Source organism: Eptatretus burgeri, chromosome 15, assembly GCF_056783735.1.
Source record: "Eptatretus burgeri isolate ZD-2024b chromosome 15, Ebu_testis_v1, whole genome shotgun sequence".
In the NCBI taxonomy this organism is placed as follows: Eukaryota; Metazoa; Chordata; class Myxini; order Myxiniformes; family Myxinidae; genus Eptatretus; species Eptatretus burgeri.
In genome coordinates this window covers 13,998,482-14,019,621 of record NC_140975.1, presented here as the reverse complement: position 1 = coordinate 14,019,621, position 21,140 = coordinate 13,998,482, and the positions used below count along the sequence as shown (strand labels likewise).

Below are 21,140 nucleotides of genomic sequence, written 5' to 3'. Positions count from 1 at the left end.
CTATGCACGACATCTTTCTTGTTTTTTTGAATGTTTGTTTGTCCGGGCGATATCTCTGAATATCTGAAATGTGGGCACAATAGTGAACAATTGCCTTAACAAAAAAGTGTTTTTTTTTCTTTAATTAATTCATTGATTAATTACTTTATTACTGTTGATTTATTAATTGCTTATTTATTTTCTTTCTCATCTGAGCAATATCTCAGGCATCTTTTGAGATAGGAAGCTGATTACTTGGACATGATGGTGACCAAGTGATTTTGCTATAAAGGGTATTTTTATTTTTTGATTAAACAATTGAGCTATTAATTATTTAATTTTTCGATTAATTATTTAATTTTCAAAAAGTTACAGATTTGGATGAAACGGTGATGGATTAGGTATGCCATTAGCCAATTTATTTAGAAATTAAATATTTTATGATTATTATTTATTTATCTTAGTAACGCAATTAATCTATCAACTATTGTACACCACTCCCTCATCATTCTGTCTCCATGTGCTGCATGTACCTTTCACACACATTGACCTCTGAAGTACATTTGTAGACATAAACTAAGTATAATTCGAACATATTTACCTCAGATGTGCATTTGTACACATAAACTAAGCATTATTTAGATATGTTCATCTCAGAAGTACATTTGTACACACAAATGAACTATCATTTGAACACATTTACCTCAGTAGTACATTTATACACATAAACTAAGTATCATTTGAACACATTTACCTCAGAAGTACATTTAAACACATAAACTAAGTATCAATTGGACAAATTTATCTCAGTAGTACATTCATACACATAAACTAAGTATCAATTGGACACAATTATCTTAGTAGTACATTTATACACATAAACTAAATATCAATTGGACACATTTATCTCAGAAGTACATTTATACACGTAAACTAAGTATCAATTGGACACATTTATCTCAGAAGTACGTTTATACACATAAACTAATTATCATTTGGACACATTTATCTCAGTAGTACATTTATACACATAAACTAATTATCATTTGGACACATTTATCTCAGAAGTACATTTATAGACATAAACTAAGTATCATTTGGACACATTTATCTCAGTAGTACATTTATACACATAAACTAAGTATCAATTGGACACATTTATCTCAGTAGTACATTTATACACATAAACTAAGTATCAATTGGAAACATTTATCTCAGTAGTACATTTATACACATAAACTAAGTATAATTTGGACACATTTACCTCAGTAGTACATTTATACACATAAACTAAGTATCAATTGGACACATTTATCTCAGAAGTACATTTACACACATAAACTAAGTATCAATTGGACACATTCATCTCAGAAGTACATTTATACACATAAACTAGGTATCATTTGGACACATTTATCTCAGAAGTACATTTATACACATAAACTAGGTATCATTTGGACACATTTATCTCAGAAGTACATTTATACACATAAACTAAGTATCAATTGGACACATTTATCTCAAAAGTACATTTATACACATAAACTAGGGATCATTTGGACACATTTATCTCAGTAGTACATTGATACACATAAACGAAGTATCATTTGGACGCATTTATCTCAGAAGTACATTTATACACATAAACTAATTATCAATTGGACACATTTATCTCAGAAGTACATTTATACACATAAACTAAGTATCAATTGGACACATTTACCTCAGAAGTACATTTACACACATAAGCTAAGTATCATTTGCATACATTTATCTCAGAAGTACATTTATACACATAAACTAAGTATCAATTGGACACATTTAGCTCAGAAGTACATTTATACACATAAACTAGGTATCATTTGGACACATTTATCTCAGAAGTACATTTATACACATAAACTAATTATCATTTGGACACATTTATCTCAGTTATACATTTATACACATAAACTAATTATCAATTGGACACATTTACCTCAGAAGTACATTTATACACATAAATTAAGTATCAATTGGACACATTTATCTCAGAAGTAGATTTATACACATAAACGAATTATCATTTGGACACAATTATCTCAGTAGTACATTTATACACATAAACTAATTATCAATTGCACACATTTATCTCAGAAGTATATTTATACACATAAACTAATTATCATTTGGACACATTTATCTCAGAAGTACATTTATACACATAAACTAAGTATCAATTGGACACATTTACCTCAGAAGTACATTTATACACATAAACTAAGTATCATTTGGACACATTTATCTCAGTAGTACATTTATACACATAAACGAGGTATCAATTGGACACATTTACCTCAGTAGTACATTTATACACATAAACTAAGTATCATTTAGACACATTTACCTCAGTAGTACATTTATACACATAAACTAAGTATCATTTTTACACATTTACCTCAGTAGTACATTAATACACATAAACTAATTATCATTTGGACACATTTATCTCAGTAGTACATTTATACACATAAACTAAGTATCATTTGGACACATTTATCTCAGTAGTACATTAATACACATAAAATAAGTATCATTTTTACACATTTATCTCAGTAGTACATTTATACACATAAACTAAGTATCAATTGGACACTTTTATCCCAGTAGTACATTTATACACATAAACTAAGTATCATTTAGACACATTTACCTCAGTAGTACATTATACACATAAACTAAGTATCATTTGAACACATTTACCTCAGTAGTACATTAATACACATAAACTAATTATTATCATTTGGACACATTTATCTCAGTAGTACATTTATACACATAAACTAAGTATCATTTTTACACATTTATCTCAGAAGTACATTTATACACATAAACTAAGTATCATTTGGACACATTTACCTCAGTAGTACATTTATACACATAAACAAAGGATCATTTGGACACATTTATCTCAGTAGGTACATTTATACACATAAACTAAGTATCATTTTTACACATTTATCTCAGTAGTACATTGATACACATAAACAAAGTATCATTTTTACATATCTATCTCAGAAGTACATTTATACACATAAACTAAGTATCATTTGGACACATTTACCTCAGTAGTACATTAATACACATAACCTAAGTATCATTTGAACACATTTATCTCAGTAGTACATTTATACACATTTATCTCAGTAGTACATTTATACACATAAACTAAGTATCATTTTTACACATTTATCTCAGTAGTACATTAATACACATAAACTAAGTATCATTTGGACACATTTACCTCAGTACTACATTAATACACATAAACTAAGTATCATTTGGACACATTTACCTCAGTAGTACATTTATACACATAAACTAATTATCATTTGGACACATTTACCTCAGTAGTACATTTATACACATAAACTAATTATCAATTGGACACATTTACCTCAGAAGTACATTTATACACATAAACTAATTATCATTTGGACACATTTATCTCAGAAGTACATTTATACACATAAACTAATTATCATTTGGACACATTTACCTCAGTAGTACATTTATACACATAAACTAATTATCATTTGGACACATTTACTTCAGTAGTACATTTATACACATAAACCAAGGATCAATTGGACACATTTATCTCAGTAGTACATTAATACACATCAACTAAGTATCATTTTTACACATTTATCTCAGTAGTACATTTATACACATAAACTAAGTATCATTTGAACACATTTACCTCAGTAGTACATTAATACACATAAACTAAGTATCATTTGGACACATTTATCTCAGTAGTACATTAATACACATAAACTAAGTATCATTTTTACACATTTATCTCAGTAGAACATTTATACACATAAACTAAGTATCATTTGGACACATTTATCTCAGTAGTACATTAATACACATAAAATAAATATCATTTTTACACATTTATCTCAGTAGTACATTTATACACATAAACTAAGTATCAATTGGACACATTTATCTCAGTAGTACATTAATACACATAAACTAAGTATCATTTTTACACATTTATCTCAGTAGTACATTTATATACATAAACTAAGTATCATTTGAACACATTTACCTCAGTAGTACATTAATACACATAAACTAAGTATCATTTGGACACATTTATCTCAGTAGTACATTAATACACATAAACTAAGTATCATTTTTACACATTTATCTCAGTAGTACATTTATACACATAAACTAAGTATCATTTGGACACATTTATCTCAGTAGTACATTAATACACATAAAATAAATATCATTTTTACACATTTATCTCAGTAGTACATTTATACACATAAACTAAGTATCAATTGGACACTTTTATCCCAGTAGTACATTTATACACATAAACTAAGTATCATTTTTACACATTTACCTCAGTAGTAAATTAATACACATAAACTAAGTATCATTTGGACACATTTATCTCAGTAGTACATTAATACACATAAACTAAGTATCATTTTTACACATTTATCTCAGTAGTACATTTATACACATAAACTAAGTATCATTTGGACACATTTATCTCAGTAGTACATTAATACACATAAAATAAATATCATTTTTACACATTTATCTCAGTAGTACATTTATACACATAAACTAAGTATCAATTGGACACTTTTATCCCAGTAGTACATTTATACACATAAACTAAGTATCATTTTTACACATTTACCTCAGTAGTACATTAATACACATAAACTAAGTATCATTTTTACACACTTACCTCAGTAGTACATTATACACATAAACTAAGTATCATTTTTACACATTTATCTCAGTAGTACATTGATACACATAAACTAAGTATCATTTGGACACATTTATCTCAGTAGTACATTAATACACATAAAGTAAGTATCATTTGGACACATTTACCTCAGTCGTACATTTATACACATAAACTAATTATCATTTTTACACATTTACCTCAGTAGTACACCACTCGCTCCCATTAGCATCTCCATGTGCTGTACAGCGGCATCGCCAGGTGCTAAAGGTGCCCCGGCAATGTTGTGTGCAGGAGGATTTGTTATTTATTTATTTGACATGGTGGCTGTGTACGTTGAATGTTCCTCTACTTGTTACTTTTATTATCATCCAGGACCCCATGCCATCTTCCCCATTTTAAACGTTAATATGATTTTGTAGAACACAATTGTCTTTTTCACACAAAACCGATCCATAGTGTGCACAACTATTGGAAGAGATTGAAAAGTGGAAAACTTGTCCATCTAGTTATTATGTACATAAACATGGCAGAATTTTTCCCTACCTTACATGGACACCTCATTACACTCAACTTCACTCCCTTTTATCCGTAGTCTTCCCACACTCTGAATAACCATTAATCCTGCCAACTCACCTCCTCTCCACATTACATTCATACTATGTATATTATATATATATATATATATATATATATATATATATATATATATATATATATATATATATATAAATATATATATATATATATATATATATATATATATATATATATATATATATATATCTATATATATATATATATATATATATATATATATATATATATATATATATATATATATATATATATATATATATATATGTCATCATTGAGAGATTTTGTTTGAGATGAATCTTCAGAAACTTTGTCTTTGGGCAAAATCCTCACCTGCTTGTTGTCTTTACATTTTTCACTATTTCATGATATCTGAACGTTTTGAACACATTTCCGTCAATGAGACATTAAACTTTTAAACTTAGTTTTTGGGTTTTAACTATTTTATACCATTGTGTTACTTGTTTACTGATATTCCAGAATTACCAACTTGGTGATTATCAATATAAGGTCTGATGTTGTTTGTATTTCCCACAGGATCACAAACCAAGGACACGTATAACTGTACAATTGAGGTTAAACCTGCAGGAATCAAGATTGAACTTTGTGCACAAAGGAATGTGATCGGTTTTCGAGGCGAGGATGTGGTTCTTCCCTGTCTGTTTGAATGTAGCAAACAAAACACCCTCAGTAATCTACATCTGTTGTTCGTCAAAGATAAATTGATAAAGGAAAACCCAAAACTAAATTTAGTTTATAACAGTTCCTCGAAGTATACATCTTATGATTTCAAAGGGAGGATCGAACCTGTAGGGAACCCCAGTTCAGGTGATGGGTCGTTGCAGATCAGAGACCTGAGGATGGAGGATGAGCGGACGTACGTGTGTCGGTTTCAATGGACAAATTCCGACGGAAGAGAGGAGGGATTTGAATCACGTCACGCAAAACGTCCAAAGCTTCAGGTCGATGGTGAGTAATTGTAAAGAACATCAACTTGAAATTACCATCGAAATGTTTTCTTGTTTTTTTCTTGTAATTTTTGATGCTCTCGAAGTAATTAGTCATAATGATAATATCAAAAGGAATAAGAATAACAATAACATAATTAGCAATTGCATGTTGATATTCATAGTGTATAAATAATTCTGAACACGAGACATAAATGGCACATATTTTATATAATTTAATATTTATGTTGAATTGTTGCAAAATTGACTGTATACAGTGAAATAATAAATATGAAGATTTTGGTGTTGGTTCTTCCTCTCGACCCCATCTCCCCTCAAATGACTTCACTGAAGCTGAATTTGCTTGAGAAAATGAAAAAAGCCTTACTTGGTGTTTCCTTCCAAAACTTGTGTACCAAATTCATCAATTCTCCATTTCTCTTAACTTACCATCTGTACCAACTTTCTACTGGACATTGACTTCTATAACCTGCGAAGGAAGAGGTCGTTCTCATCAGTATTGACTCTTGTTTTATATGACTTGCCCACGTGGAATCAAATTCAGTGCCAATCTTCTCACATCCTGCTGTGTTACTGTCACTGATCCTTTGTGTGCTGTGTTCAACCTGTCCTTCACCTTTGGTAGTCGCATGATTGTTGGGGGGAAGGCGAGATATGTATTTTTGGGGGTCATTTCGCAGCATGAATACATTTTTATTGATAAGAGGAAGAGAGAAAGGAGGTAATCGGAGTGCAAGAGGATTGCGGAAAAAATGGAATGGACTTGAGTTTATTTAATAAGTTAAGGTTGGGGGAAAAATTCCGCCATGTTTGTGTATGTAATAAATACATGGTCAATGATGGTCAAACCACACCCATCCCAAAAATTGTCTGAAAGAAGATTCTTTCAAATCAAATACCAGGATAAACTCAGGTCCAATCACATGAAATATCATGTATTTATCATTACAGATAACATCGTCTATACTCCAATGAAAAGGTCAGAAATCTGATCATCAGCTTGAATTCCATTCCATTTACTCCATCTCTCGAGAATGGTTGGAATCTCACAACATATAAACCATGTCAAGTAGAGTAGATGTGTCAGGATCAACACATCAATGAAGGCCCATCTTCTCAAAACACCACAACTAACCACAACCCTGATCTTCACTGCTGTGTTTCGTGACATACTGAATTTCAGGCACTCGACAGTCTGGGACAGTAACACCTGTATCTGTCCTCTATGTGGTGAAATCCCAAACTCTAAACATAATCAGCATGTCCAACGAGGAGGAAAAATCGCAATACCTGCCGCATGAGCTTCATCCTCTCCCTCTCCCTCTCCCTCTCCATCTCCATCTCCATCTCCATCTCCATCTCTAACTCCATCTCCATGTCCATGTCCATGTCCATGTCCATGTCCATGTCCATCTCCATGTCCATGTCCATGTCCATGTCCATCTCCCTCTCTCTCTGTTCTCCTCTTATTCCTTCATCCCTTTGCTTATAACAGTCTATATACTGTATGTTGTCCCACTGAACTGCAGATAGTTCGTTGCCTTGAACACTTTGCCACTAAGACCTGACATATTTTATATTTAAATATTCAAACTACCAAGAATGAAGGTTGAATGTGTTATTACCTCTGCTAATACAGGTGAATAAGGTTATGTTTTCACCCCGCTCTGTTTGTTTGTTTGTTTGTCTGTTTGTGTGCAGGATATCTCAAAAGTAGTAGACGAATCAGATGAATCTTGGTGGACATGTTTTGTATTTGATAAGGACGAATTGATTTAATTTTGATGATAATACGTATGCGGATTCAATAATTTTTCAAGTGATTCTTCACCATTGAGAGATTGGGCCAAAAGCAATCCATCCATCCATCCCTTGGGAGATCATACTCCGTGCTGAGCGTTGGTGCTGCCTCAGCAGTCTCCCTGGATATTGCACACAATCTTGGACAGGTTGCCACTCCAACACAGGATACCAGCATGCTGGCACTCATTTTGCAAACCTCAGAAGGATGACAGGCAGAGTCAACCCCACTTGGTATTAATTCAACAGCCAAGTGGGATTTGAACTCAGGATCCTCAGAACAAGCTCACCACCCTAACCATTAAGCCAACACCAGGCATGTCAAATACGATATAGTAGTGTATAGCATGATATTTAAAAAATTTATTGAGCCCGACATGTTCTCATGGATCAGGCATTATGTGGCGGGGGGTGCGTTTTATCGGGTGCCCTACTCGTTTATAAAGTGTTTATAATCTCACAATGAGTGAATCACTCTTATTTACCTCGTTACACGACATGAAACATCTTGTTTCGTATAAGAAACCCTTCAAGCAAGTTTTAACCATAAGAGGTGTGTTATATAATGGAATCTACATCGTTCTTCCTCATTTTAATCCTTTCACACCTGAATCAAGTTGTTACAGTGCAGGTAACTCGTGTAAACTGCTCTTGTAAATTCCCATGTACTTACTCACCACTTTAATCCATTAAAGGAGTTCCTTACTTTTTAATACATTTCACAACCACAACAACATGAGTTGTTCATAAAAATTATAAACGTGTGAGGATAAAAATGTAAATTTTAACAAGTTCACTGCAGTTAATCTCAAGTTGTAACCAAACAGAATAATCGGGAACATCCTCGGTAGTTTACGATGTGGTTCCACACGTTTACACGAATATGTTTCAGATTTTAATCAACAATAACACTATTAAAGGGTTAATTCACCAAATCATAAACTTTCCCACAGTGTTTGATGAAACACAATGTAGTACCTTGAATTGATGTGTTTCTGTGGTTCCACAGTGCGTCCGAAAATCCTGAAGATAAATTTAGATTTGGATCCTTGGAGACTGGTTTGTAAGGCCGAGGCCAAGCCGAGCCCAATTATCATGTGGTTGAACCCACTTGGGTTCCGCGTTGTTGGAAGCAAGATCACAGTGGGTACAACAACTCATCAAGACAATATACAAAATGTAAGTTTTTTGAACCTCACAGAAGATGATCCAGAAGGAAACTACACCTGCTTGGTGAAAAACAAGTACGGAAATGTCACGGGGAACGTGATCTTCAACATCCCCTCCAGTAAGGCACCGGAGGAGGTCTTGTGGTTTGATTGTCTCGTCGGTCTGCTCATCCCTAATTCTTCTTGTTCTTCTTGTTTTGTTTGTACAAACCCTTTCGTTCACCCTGTGGATCTCATTTATATTCAAATTTGTCTCTTTTGCATAGTTGATGTCGAACGTTCAAGACGTTCATTGTGATGGATAAACATTTCTATTTTATATTGGATCAAGTTTGTAATTTTAAAACAGACGTGCTAATTATCATCTGATGAAGAATTTTGGTAAGTATTGTTTTGTTTATTTTGTGGTGTTTGAGTGTACTGTACTGTGAAGTAAGATTGTCGATGATATTCTCTGGTGCATTATAATATATATTTATTTGGTCACACAGTACATCCGAAGATCCTAAGGATCCAGTCAGACTTCAATTCATCCACCTCTTGGGGCCTGCTTTGTCAGGCCAAGGCCAAACCGAGTCCAAATATCACGTGGTTGAACCCACAGGGACACCTCATTAATGAGGGAGAGGCCACAGTGGTTGCAATGGATCAAAACAAGATACGATATGTGAGTTTTTTAAACCGTACAGAAGATGATCCAGAAGGAAACTACACCTGCTTGGTGAAAAACAAGGATGGAACCACCACGGGGAACGTGATCTTCGACATCCCCTTCTGTAAGGCACTGGAGGAGGTCTTGTGGTTTTTCATTTTCTCTTCAGTCTCCTTGTTATGTGCCTCATTCTTCTTGCTTTGTTTGATCCCACCCTTCCATTCACCCTGTAAATCTCAGTTCTATTTAACTTCTTCTATTTTGAAGAGTTCAGGTCAAAACTAGAACACGTTTATTGTGAATATATAACATTTGCAGATTATATTCCAGCAAATTTATATAATCAAAATAGGTCTTGTTGCGAATCTGGAAGCCATGAGCACTCAACATACAGGTCCTATAGAACAGTAATGTCGGTAATATGTGTTTCTAGTAAGAGTCCCGTTCCTTGTTTAATGGGTAATTAAATGTTCATGAGCTGCGGAGTTATTTTGATAGTCAGGGTTTTGTTTTATTTTTACATCTCCCTCATGCACAGATTTATCCCCTCTCATGTTCAGTTGTCCTACCCTTCCTCCCGCCCTTGGTTTACTGAAGCTTGTGGCGAGGCAGTTGTCCTGAAACAACTTGCCTTTGCCTCATGGAGAGCAAACCCAACTGAGGACAATCTCAGTTCTTTCCACAAAGCTCGGAACAAGTGTGTATCTACCCTCAGGAGAGCCAGAAAACAACATCTTTCTCATCTCAAGTCTGAACTCTCAAACCTCTCTCCCTCCTCAAAATCCTGGTGGCGTTTAATCAAATCTGTTTCTGGTGTATGTTCCCCCTCCATCCCCTCCCTTACCTCAAATGGCCGCACTGCTGATTCCACACGTGATAAAGCTGAATGTCTAAACTCGGTGTTTGCAGCTAAATCTTGTGTCCTAAACCCATCACTATCTCTATCCCCTTTACCCAGCCGCACCCAACTGTCCCTGGACTCTGTATCCTTTTCTCCTGACAAGGTGGCGAGCTTGCTTTCAAACCTCGAGTCAGATTCTGCAACCGGTCCAGACGGCATCAGCCCACATGTCCTCAAAGCCTGCTCTTCTGCTCTTGCTCACCCTCTCTCTGTTCTATTCACCCTCTCATTTGCCCAAGGTCATCTGACATCTGCTTGGAAATCTGCTAACATCACTGCCCTGCATAAAAAGGTGCAAAAACAGATCCCTGTAACTACAGACCAATCAGCCTTCTCCCAATCATCAGCAAGGTCATGGAATCCATCATCGCTTCAGACATGAAATCCTTCCTCTTCTCCAATGGCTTGATTTCCACTCATCAATTTGTTTTCAGACAAGGTCACTCTACCCTGGATATGCTGCTTCTGCTCTCCCATCAATGGATGGAGGTCCTCAATGCCAGACAGGAAATCCGAGCCGTATCCCTGGACATATCACGTGCTTTTGACACAGTCTGGCACCCTGCACGACTCACCAAACTCTCTTCCCATGGTATTCAAGGCCATCTCCACTCATGGCTCGCAGACTTCCTCTCCTGTCGCAGTCACGTGTGGACGTAAATGGAGTTCTTTCATCCCCTCTTCCTGTGCAGGCTGGCGTTCCTCAAGGTAGCGTTCTGGGCCCTGTTCTTTTTCTGGTTTTCATCAATGATCTCTCGGACTCTCTGGAAAATCCTCTATTTCTCTTTGCCGACGACTCCACCCTCTGCCGTACCATCTGTCATCCCTCAGACCGGCAAGCAGCAGCTTCTTCGCTCACTGCAGATCTGGATACAATCACAAACTGGTCCAACACGTGGAACATGTCTTTCAATCCAGACAAATCTCACACTCTCACTATGTCTCTTCGAAAGGACCATTAAGAAAACCCCCCCATCCACTTTCTGAACAATCCTCTGAAAGAAGTCTTTTCTTTCAAGCTTCTGGGTCTCACTATCTGCCATGACCATTCCTGGGAAAGTCACATTTCCAACCTCGCCTCAAAAGCCAGTCGCCGACTGGGAATCCTCCGTCGTGCAAAGTCCTTCCTCGGCCCTCTTGAGCTCCTGACCACTTACAAAGCTTTTGTCCATAGCCTGATGGAGTACTGCTCTCCCCTCTGGGCTGGTGCTCCTGCCTCCCACCTTTCTCGGCTTCACGCTGTCAAAACCAGGGCATTTAAGATCATCGGCATCTCCAGCAATGAAGCTGAGTTTTTGGGCCTCTCACTCAATCACCGCAGGTTGGTCGGTGGTCTTTTTGTCTTCTACCGACTCCTCTCCAGCCTTGCCCCCCCTGCTCTCTCTGCGATTTGTCCCCACCACATTTCCACAGGGCGCTCAAGGTCCGCCAACAACCCCCTTCTGGTAAAACTACCAAAATCACGAATCACTGCTCATCTTCACTCTTTCATTCCTCTTTTTTCCCGCCTTTGGAATAAACTTCCTCACTCTATTCTTTCCCATTCTTCCCTCCAGGCTTTCAAAACAGCTGTTCACCACCACCTTTTATCTTCCCCCATCCAAATCCTCGATCTTTTCTACCCCCGATAATCCACCCAAGCCCACTTCTTTCAATTCCCCTGCTTTCCTTCCTGAAAGTCCCTGTAATGTCCATCTTCTCTTCGCCATGTTCCCCGTCCCATCCCCATCCCTCTCCCTTCCACAGTTCACCTAATGTGTCTGTTCCCCACTGTTTTGTCCCTTCCACTCCCGCCCCTCTTGTCTCATGCCTCCTTGCTGTAAGTTGTGTGTTGGCTCTCATACGAGCCTCGACCAAGGAATACAAAAAATAAAAATAAAAAAAACATCAACAATAACTACAACAACACTCCTTCACCTCGCTTCCTCACACCGATGCCATTGTCTACGTGCGTGCGTGTTAGCACGTACATGGGCGGAGTTCACGAAGACCTGACATCTCTCTCGCCCAATCTGGGGGGCGCGGACGAGGTGGCCGTAAGTCGGTCAAAGGGCACAGAGTGGGCTCCAAGAGAAGCAAAGCCTCTACTCGGGGCGGGGAATCAAGATGCCCCGTCACCCCCCCCCCCCCGGTATAATCAACGGCCTTGGCACCTCTTTTGGCCAATGACAGGGCGACAAGCGCTTCTGTGCACCAAAACCGTCCAGTGAGGGAGAGCGGAGAAGGAGACGGCGTCCCCCCCCCCTCCCCCCGGCGAGAGTGAATAAGGTTGCGGCACGATCAGACAAGGAGTGATCCTTCCTCCACAAGAACTGCAAGTCGGTTGTGCGCCATCTCTTTGTCAGTGAACGAGAGTTTTTGAGATTGTTGATGACCATCCAACAGGCAAAGTTGTGGTCAATCTGACGGGCAGGTTGAACGAGTGTGGAGTTATCAGCCCTCGCTTTGACATTCAACTCAAAGACTTAGCGAAGTGGCAGAGAAACCTCCTGCCTTCTGGACAGTTTGGGATACCTAGGAGAGTTTTTGGTTGCCGGTATGAGCACTGAAGGGAGCTCTGGATTCTATGATCGCATCTCGATGCTGGACTGGTTCACCCGTGTCAGCTGAATCACACGAGGTGGACAGGTCCATGTCCTTCTGGGTGTGTGTGTGTGTGTCTGTCGGTGGGCCCGTCTGTAAGTAGGAATTGTATAAGTGCTCTTTGCTGTGCATATGTGCAGCTCTATAGTCAGATAACTCTTCCTCTTGCATGCTCCCCCCTATCCCCCATTATAAATAAATACATTTGTTAAATGGATCGGTTCGTTGCTGTGTTTCTTCCACTGGCGAATCATGGCGTGTGTTGGTGAATTATAAAGGGTGTTGCCACTATAAATGTACATTTGGACCGACAGGACTTCGGCAACCATCCGCTCGGGTTGCGCACGGGTCAGGCACGCTAACGGCTTGACTCGTACGAAGGCCGTCGAGGGTGTGAATACTCGGTAACTCACCACGTGGATCGCTAGGTATTTTGAAGATTGGCAAATAACCCTGTACCACGTGGTGGAATTATTGACGATTCACGGACCGGTAAGGGACCCGTACCCTCGGAGTTTTCTGAAAGGTACGATCTCGACTCCGGGTGTTCGGTAGAGTCGACCCTACTGCTCCACCTAGCGGTCAAGCTCGCAGCTGATACCCGGTTCGCAACCCTATCATGTAGTGCGATATTTTAAGAAACCTTGTATTGTATGAGTACAAAACAATTTTGATGATTTACTTTTGCTGATAAAGTACGGCAGTGCACCTTTTTGAACAAAATAATTATTTTATACATAAAATATATCAATACTTGATCCTCCCACAGTGGCTCCAAAGATCTTGCGCATATGGAAGGAGTTTGTGTACTCCAGCTACTCCTGGAAGCTTTTCTGTGAGGCCAAGGCCAAACCGGCACCAAACATCACCTTGTGGAACCCAAAGGGAGACTTCTTGGTCGAGGTCTCAGTGGACCAAAATTATCCAAACAAACTAGAACAAATCATCGGTGATTATAACATAACAGAAGAAGATGCAGCAGGAAACTACAGCTGCCTGGTTATGAACATACACGGTACGGCACGGAAATACATATTATATGAAGGAGCAAGAAGAATCAATCCACAAATCATCACGACTGTGGTTGTATGCTCAACTTCCCTGTGTTTATTTTTTCTTATTTTTACCAATGGAATCTATATCTACAGGAAGAAATGGAAACTCCAAGAAGGTGAAAGATTTGAATTGAATGTTTTTATTTACATGTGTTTATTATACCCGTTTACTGATCGGGTGTCCTGTTTGTTGATTTCCCAAAAGATCATCTTTTTTTTCATGTCTTTCATTTTTTTCAATGTCGAGGCAAATGGAGGAGCTAGAACATAGAAAGAATTGGGACATAAAAGGACAAAAGGAACAGCGAGAAGAAAGGGATGAAACACACTGACAGCAGGTTTGAGGGGGTTATATCGTTATCGAATTCCGTCAAGTCGAGTCCGACTTCTGGTGAAATTCACGTTAACATTTCTCTAAATATCCCTGTCCTGCACTGGATCTCCCTCCAGAAGCTCTTGCAGAGACAGCCTGTTTACAGCCTTTACCCCATCCTCTTCCTCTTCCTCACTCAAGCACACCCAGCATGGTTGATTTCTCCTGACTTCCCTCAACAAGTATGACAGTTTCTGTTTCAGCATCAGTGTTTCTAATGCACATGGTGGGTAAAGAAAATCATGGTTTTGGGTGGGGTGAGGTTAGAGGAGCTGATCTGATGTGGTGGTAGACACCTGTCTTTAAGATCTGGAAGGAAGGAAGAGATTGAAGACAATGTAGAAGTTGGTTCCACAGGGGGGAAATTGGAACAAAAAACAATAAGAGATGAGCAGTGATTATGCATTTTTGGAGATTCACCAGAAGAGGGTTGCTGATAGAACACAAGCACCATGAACAAACGTGTGGGGACAAAGGACTGAAGAACAGAGGGTGCAAGTACAGAACCGAGGTGTTATAAGACAAAGACTACAGACCTGTTACAATGAAAAGTGATAGGCCCCTCGATTCCGTTTCATCATGGGAGGTTCCAATGATCTTACAGACCTCGGTTTCCATGGCACCAAGTTGAGTATTGTTACCTTTCGATCAACTCTTCACTCTTATGGAGATATTTTCACTCCATGTCTCTTTCTCTCATTTGATTCTGTGGATAGACATTGTTCACAATTGTTCTCTCTCTGTTGCTCCTCATGAAGACTGGTTCAGTGTTTTCCAAAAGACAGTCTCGAGCATGGCAAGGATTACACTGTGTGGTTTGCTTTTGCCTTCTGAATGCTATTCAGGACAGGAATATGAAATTTCCTTCGGTAGCTAGTGATAACTCAACCACTCTTTACCAAATATGTTGTGCGATTCATATTCCCGAACAAGGCTTGGTGACATTCCTGTTCGAGATGTTAGCAAACAGACCACAAAATAGCTTGACCTGCATCCGAGTAATGGGGGATTTATGATGGAATCACCGATCTGACAGGTTATAGTCTAATCGAGGGACAGCTGAAGAAGAAGAAACAGAGATTGTTTTAATTTTTTTATGTCTGGCCTGGAAACAAAGCCACATGAAAGATGATATTGCAGTAACTATGTTTCTTCTTCTTCAGCAGTCCCTCGATTTGGGTATGATGGACCATCCTGACAGATTCTTCTTCAATAAATATTTTTTTTATAAAATGTCCTTCAAACCTGTTTTCTGTGCCCGACCTGGGGCTTATGATATTCCCACAATCGAGTCTCACAGTGGATTACTTGACAACACACGCCGTTGTGATTCTTGTTGTTGGTGCTGTCCTTTCTTGTTATTTATCAAATTGTTAATTTATTGAACTGATTATCGTGCAGGAAGAGCAGGTCGTAGAAGGACAAGCAATATCCAAGAGCAGGTGAGACCCATTTAATGCTTCATGACATGTGAACACGAAAAATCAATCAAACATTCTTTCACTCCTTAATTTTCATTCATCACATCTTCTCTAATGGCAACCATTATCCAACATTTCTTGTGGCTTCGGCCAAGGGAAGCCTGGCCCGAGTCTTCACGAACCGGCTCGCCAGGCCTGACGTTCAATCATTCTGCAAATCTATTTTGTTGGTGATATAATCTCCTGCATTTACACCTCCACATTGCACCTTATCACAAAGTTCAATTATTGCACTTTTCTGGGAATATATCTGAAGGTGAATTTAAACTGTCGAGTAAGTGTGATCACCCTCCGGGCATCAAATTGTTCTGTTTTTCATCAATACTTGCATTTTAACATGTTTTACATTTGGTGTAACATATATATATATATATATATATATATATATATATATATATATATATATATATATATATATATATATATATATATATATATATATATATATATATATATTTGTATATTTATATACATATATATATTTGTATATTTATATACATATATATATATATATATATATATATATATATATATATATATATATATATATATATATATATATATATATATTTATATACATATATATATATATATATATATATATATATATATATATGTTTATATGTATATATATATATATATACATATATATATATATATATATATATATCTTCTTCTTTCGGCTGCTCCTGTTAGGGGTCGCCACAGCAGATCATCCGTATGATCCGCATAGTGATTTGGCACATGTTTTACGCCGGATGCCCTTCCTGACGCAACCCTGGTTGCCTCTTACGACACAGGGATATGGTACACCTATTTTAACCGGGGTATACACTGGCCCAGTACACTGGTACTCATTTTGCCGACCTCGGAAGGATGAGAGGCTGAGTCAACCCCTGGTGTATTAATTCAGTGGTCCAACGGGGCTTGAACTCAGGACCTTTTTGGATCCCAAGCTGCTGCCCTAACCACTGCGCCAACACCAGGCTATATATATATATATATATATATATATATATATATATATATATATATATATATATATATATATATATATATATATATATATATATATATATATATATATATATATATATATATATATATATATATATATATATATATATATATATATATATCCTGTAGATATATATATATCCTGTAGATATATATATATCCCTGTAGATATATATATATATATCCCTGTAGATATATATATATATATATATATATATATATATATATATATATATGTTTATATGTGTATATATATATATATATATATATATATATATATATATATATATATATATATATATATATGTTTATGTTTATATGTGTATATATATATATATATATATATATATATATATATATATATATATATATATATATATATATATATATATATATATATATATATATATATCCATTTGAACCATACTTTGTGCTGCCTAAGCAATCTCCTTGGCTATTGGGCACAATCCTGGACGGGTCACCACTCTGCCACAGTCTAGCAGCATGCTGTCACTCATTTTGCCGAAATGGTAAGGACAAGTAAATAACTCGAACAAGATACGCACCGAGCCGCGAGTGCAAAATGCGGCCTTTCCGAGGAGAATTCGGATCAGGAATGCTGCATGCCCACTTCTGATCCGTCCAATCAGCAAGCGCGGTGCGGTTTGGCCCCGCCTCCAGATGCGTCAGTGCAGAATCGAGGTATGCAAATTCTAGGATCAGGGGAAACTCACGCCCCTTTTTCTCCGTCCAATGGGCGAGCGTGGCTCCACCCCCAAGCTCGTTCTGATCCAGAAATTTGCATATGGGTTCTCCTGCCGCCTATAAAGTGCCGAGTGCGGGACGAATCTGGGTCGAGGCGGTTTTAGAAGAGCGGAGAGTGGCAGAAAGTCGAGTCAGTTTTGGTCGAGTCGGTTTTGGTCGAGTCGGTTTGGGTCGAGTCGGTCTCGGCAGAGTCGGTCTCGGCAGAGTCAGTCTCGGCAAAGTCGGTTTGGGCAGAGTCGGCCTCAGAAGAGCGGAGAGTGTTTTGGGCAGAGTCGGGTTGGAGCGCGGAGTGGAGTCGGGAGGCGAGGCCGTACAGGTGGTTTGCTGCAGTCGGCTGAGGAGAATTGGGGAAGCGACCGAGGAGCTCGGGTCCCAGGCAAGGAAGATGGCGGTCGGCGATGAGGTCGCGGTGGAATCGCTCGTCACGGGACCCAAGCAAGCCAGCTATCCTCTTTCCCCAGAACATCAACAATTCCCCCCCCCTTTTTTCCCCCCGCGCGGAGATAGTGCGAAAAGGGGGCCCCGTTCCCACCCCACTCCAAGCAGTGCCAAAGAAACCCGCGAAGAAGCACGAAGTCGGGGCACCACCGCGCTGCCACATTTGCGGCTCATCACAAAGACACGGGTAGGATCCACCCGGTCTCGCGGACCTGACCGCTCTTTCAGGTCCCGCGCAAATATTGGCCCACAGGCCCCTTCTGCCCCATTGTCTTTGAGGGTGGCCCTTTTCTTTTGTTTCTGTGTAAACGTGTGTGTGTGGCGCCAGTCTGGTGAAGTAAAACTGTTTAAGTATTGCCGTGTGTACGCGTTGTCGGTTGTAGATCTGCATTGTTGTGTTTCTTTTGTTGCAAATGCTTTATGTGCATTCTGTTTAATTGTATATGTGTGCTCTCCGTGTGCCATGAAATAAATGTGCATCATGTTGAACTGTTTTCCCGTTTTGCTTCGTCTTTTCTTTAATTGAATCTCCATCTTGCTTCACGTAAAGGGTTGGTAGTGGGCTTAATATGCCCGATAATTAATCGGAACTGTCGAGGGCGACAAAAACACCGCTCGGTTATCCCGATAGTATGGAACGGATCGCTTTAGCAGCCCATGTCCGGAGTCGACCTGCGGCGAGGTGCGATCGCCCGGTCTACCCTCCGCGTGGGTACTTAGGTAGGTCGAGTTTGGCGAACAACCCTATCCCACGCGGGGGGCCGATTGGCACTATCGTGGTGAGGCCGAGAGGCCCACCCATAACTAGCTCACGGCGTTAGTCTGAGAGGGTCACGACAGAATTGTCCGTCCAGTGGGCGATGTGCAGCAATTCGAGTTACGTGGCCGTTCGCACGCCGGCGGGCGCGAATTTGCAACACTATATATATATATATATATATATATATATATATATATATATATATATATATATATATATATATATATATATATATATATATATATATATATATATATATATATATATACTTGCATATACCCATGCTCTGCACGGAGATGAATGGGTGGCAAAAGGTGGATGAGGCGTAATAGTTGATGTTATGGGAAGCTGGGGAGGGTGTCATTGGGGATGTGATGCACTATGGCTACCTGTCCTTAGTTTTCTAAAGGACCTCCCTGTAGATGGCATTTTGGGTGAGTGTCTTGTTGCTGAATAGTCCTTGTGAGGAATTATTGTCCACTTTGATAGATATATAGGAGTAACCCCTTGCACGTGAAAATGTAACATATAGTTGGCCATGGGAGAACATGGGGGCTGGGAGGTATATTCCTAATTTGTCAAATGTTTGGCCCTGGGATTTGTTTATGTTCATCGAGTATGCGAGTCTGACTGGAAATTGCATCCTTTGCAGTGTGACTGGAAGGTTGGCGTCTGATGGGGCAAGTTTAACATGATATAGGCCAAGCCCGAGACTGAACAGGAGCAGTAATATTAAAAAAAAATCTTTACTTTATATACAATGTTTCTTGTAACATTTTTTGTGTCATATTCACCTTCTGAGGTAGTGAGCATGCGCAGAAGAGGGTTTTACATTGCAGACACTGTTTTCTCGGAGTGGCATTACACCTCTCGGCGGTGACAGTTTGTCAACGACACACGTAATGACGTCAGCGAATGACCGATGATCTCCTGACGGAATTACGCCTCTCAGTGGTGACGTCACACGTCGCCATGCAAACGAATGTAAAAATTAGAAAATCGCCAAAAATTCCCAAACCCCTCCGTGTGGCGAGATCTCACATAGCCCATGTTGTTCATTAGACCACAGAGCACCCACATTCCGAAAGTGGCGACAATCCGTCTGGCAGTTTTGGAGGAGATACTTCAAATTATATGCAGACGTTAACAGGAATTATATGTATATATATATATATATATATATATATATATATATATATATATATATATATATATATATATATCTATATATATATATATATATATATATATATATATATATATATATATATATATATATATATATATATATATATATATATATATATATATATATATATATATATATATATTTGGATATAACTATATATATATATATATATATATATATATATATATATATATATATATATATATATATAAATATATATATATATATAAATATATATATATATATATAAATATATATATATATAAATATATATATATATATATACATATATATATATATATATACATATATATATATATATATATATATATATATATATATATATATATATATATATATATATATATATATATATATATATATATCTATATATATATATATATATATATATATATATATCTATATATATATATATATATATATATATATATATATATATATATATATATATATATATATATATTGTTGTGCATTCTCGCCACTCCGGCATGAGGACGACCGCTTTTATCCTGATTGCGGCCGCGCGCACCCACCATACGTGATAATCCAGTCGCAGCTTTCGGATCAACGCCGAAATCCAGCTCCGGGTGTGTTTTTAACCACACCACAACCTTGTCAATGTTCTGC

General features: G+C 37.6%; 1 protein-coding gene across 1 annotated transcript in view; it reads left to right on the top strand.

Annotated features, from left to right (window-relative positions):
• LOC147011567 (neuronal growth regulator 1-like) overlaps nucleotides 1–21,140 on the top strand; it is a 28,997-nt gene that overhangs the window by 2,359 nt on the left and 5,498 nt on the right. Inside the window, exons 2-6 of the mRNA XM_085857042.1 lie at nucleotides 5,879–6,310; nucleotides 9,119–9,397; nucleotides 9,770–10,054; nucleotides 14,184–14,585; nucleotides 16,244–16,284. Coding sequence (XP_085713168.1) covers nucleotides 5,879–6,310; nucleotides 9,119–9,397; nucleotides 9,770–10,054; nucleotides 14,184–14,585; nucleotides 16,244–16,284 — 1,439 coding nt within the window. The remainder of the gene's footprint in view (nucleotides 1–5,878; nucleotides 6,311–9,118; nucleotides 9,398–9,769; nucleotides 10,055–14,183; nucleotides 14,586–16,243; nucleotides 16,285–21,140) is intronic.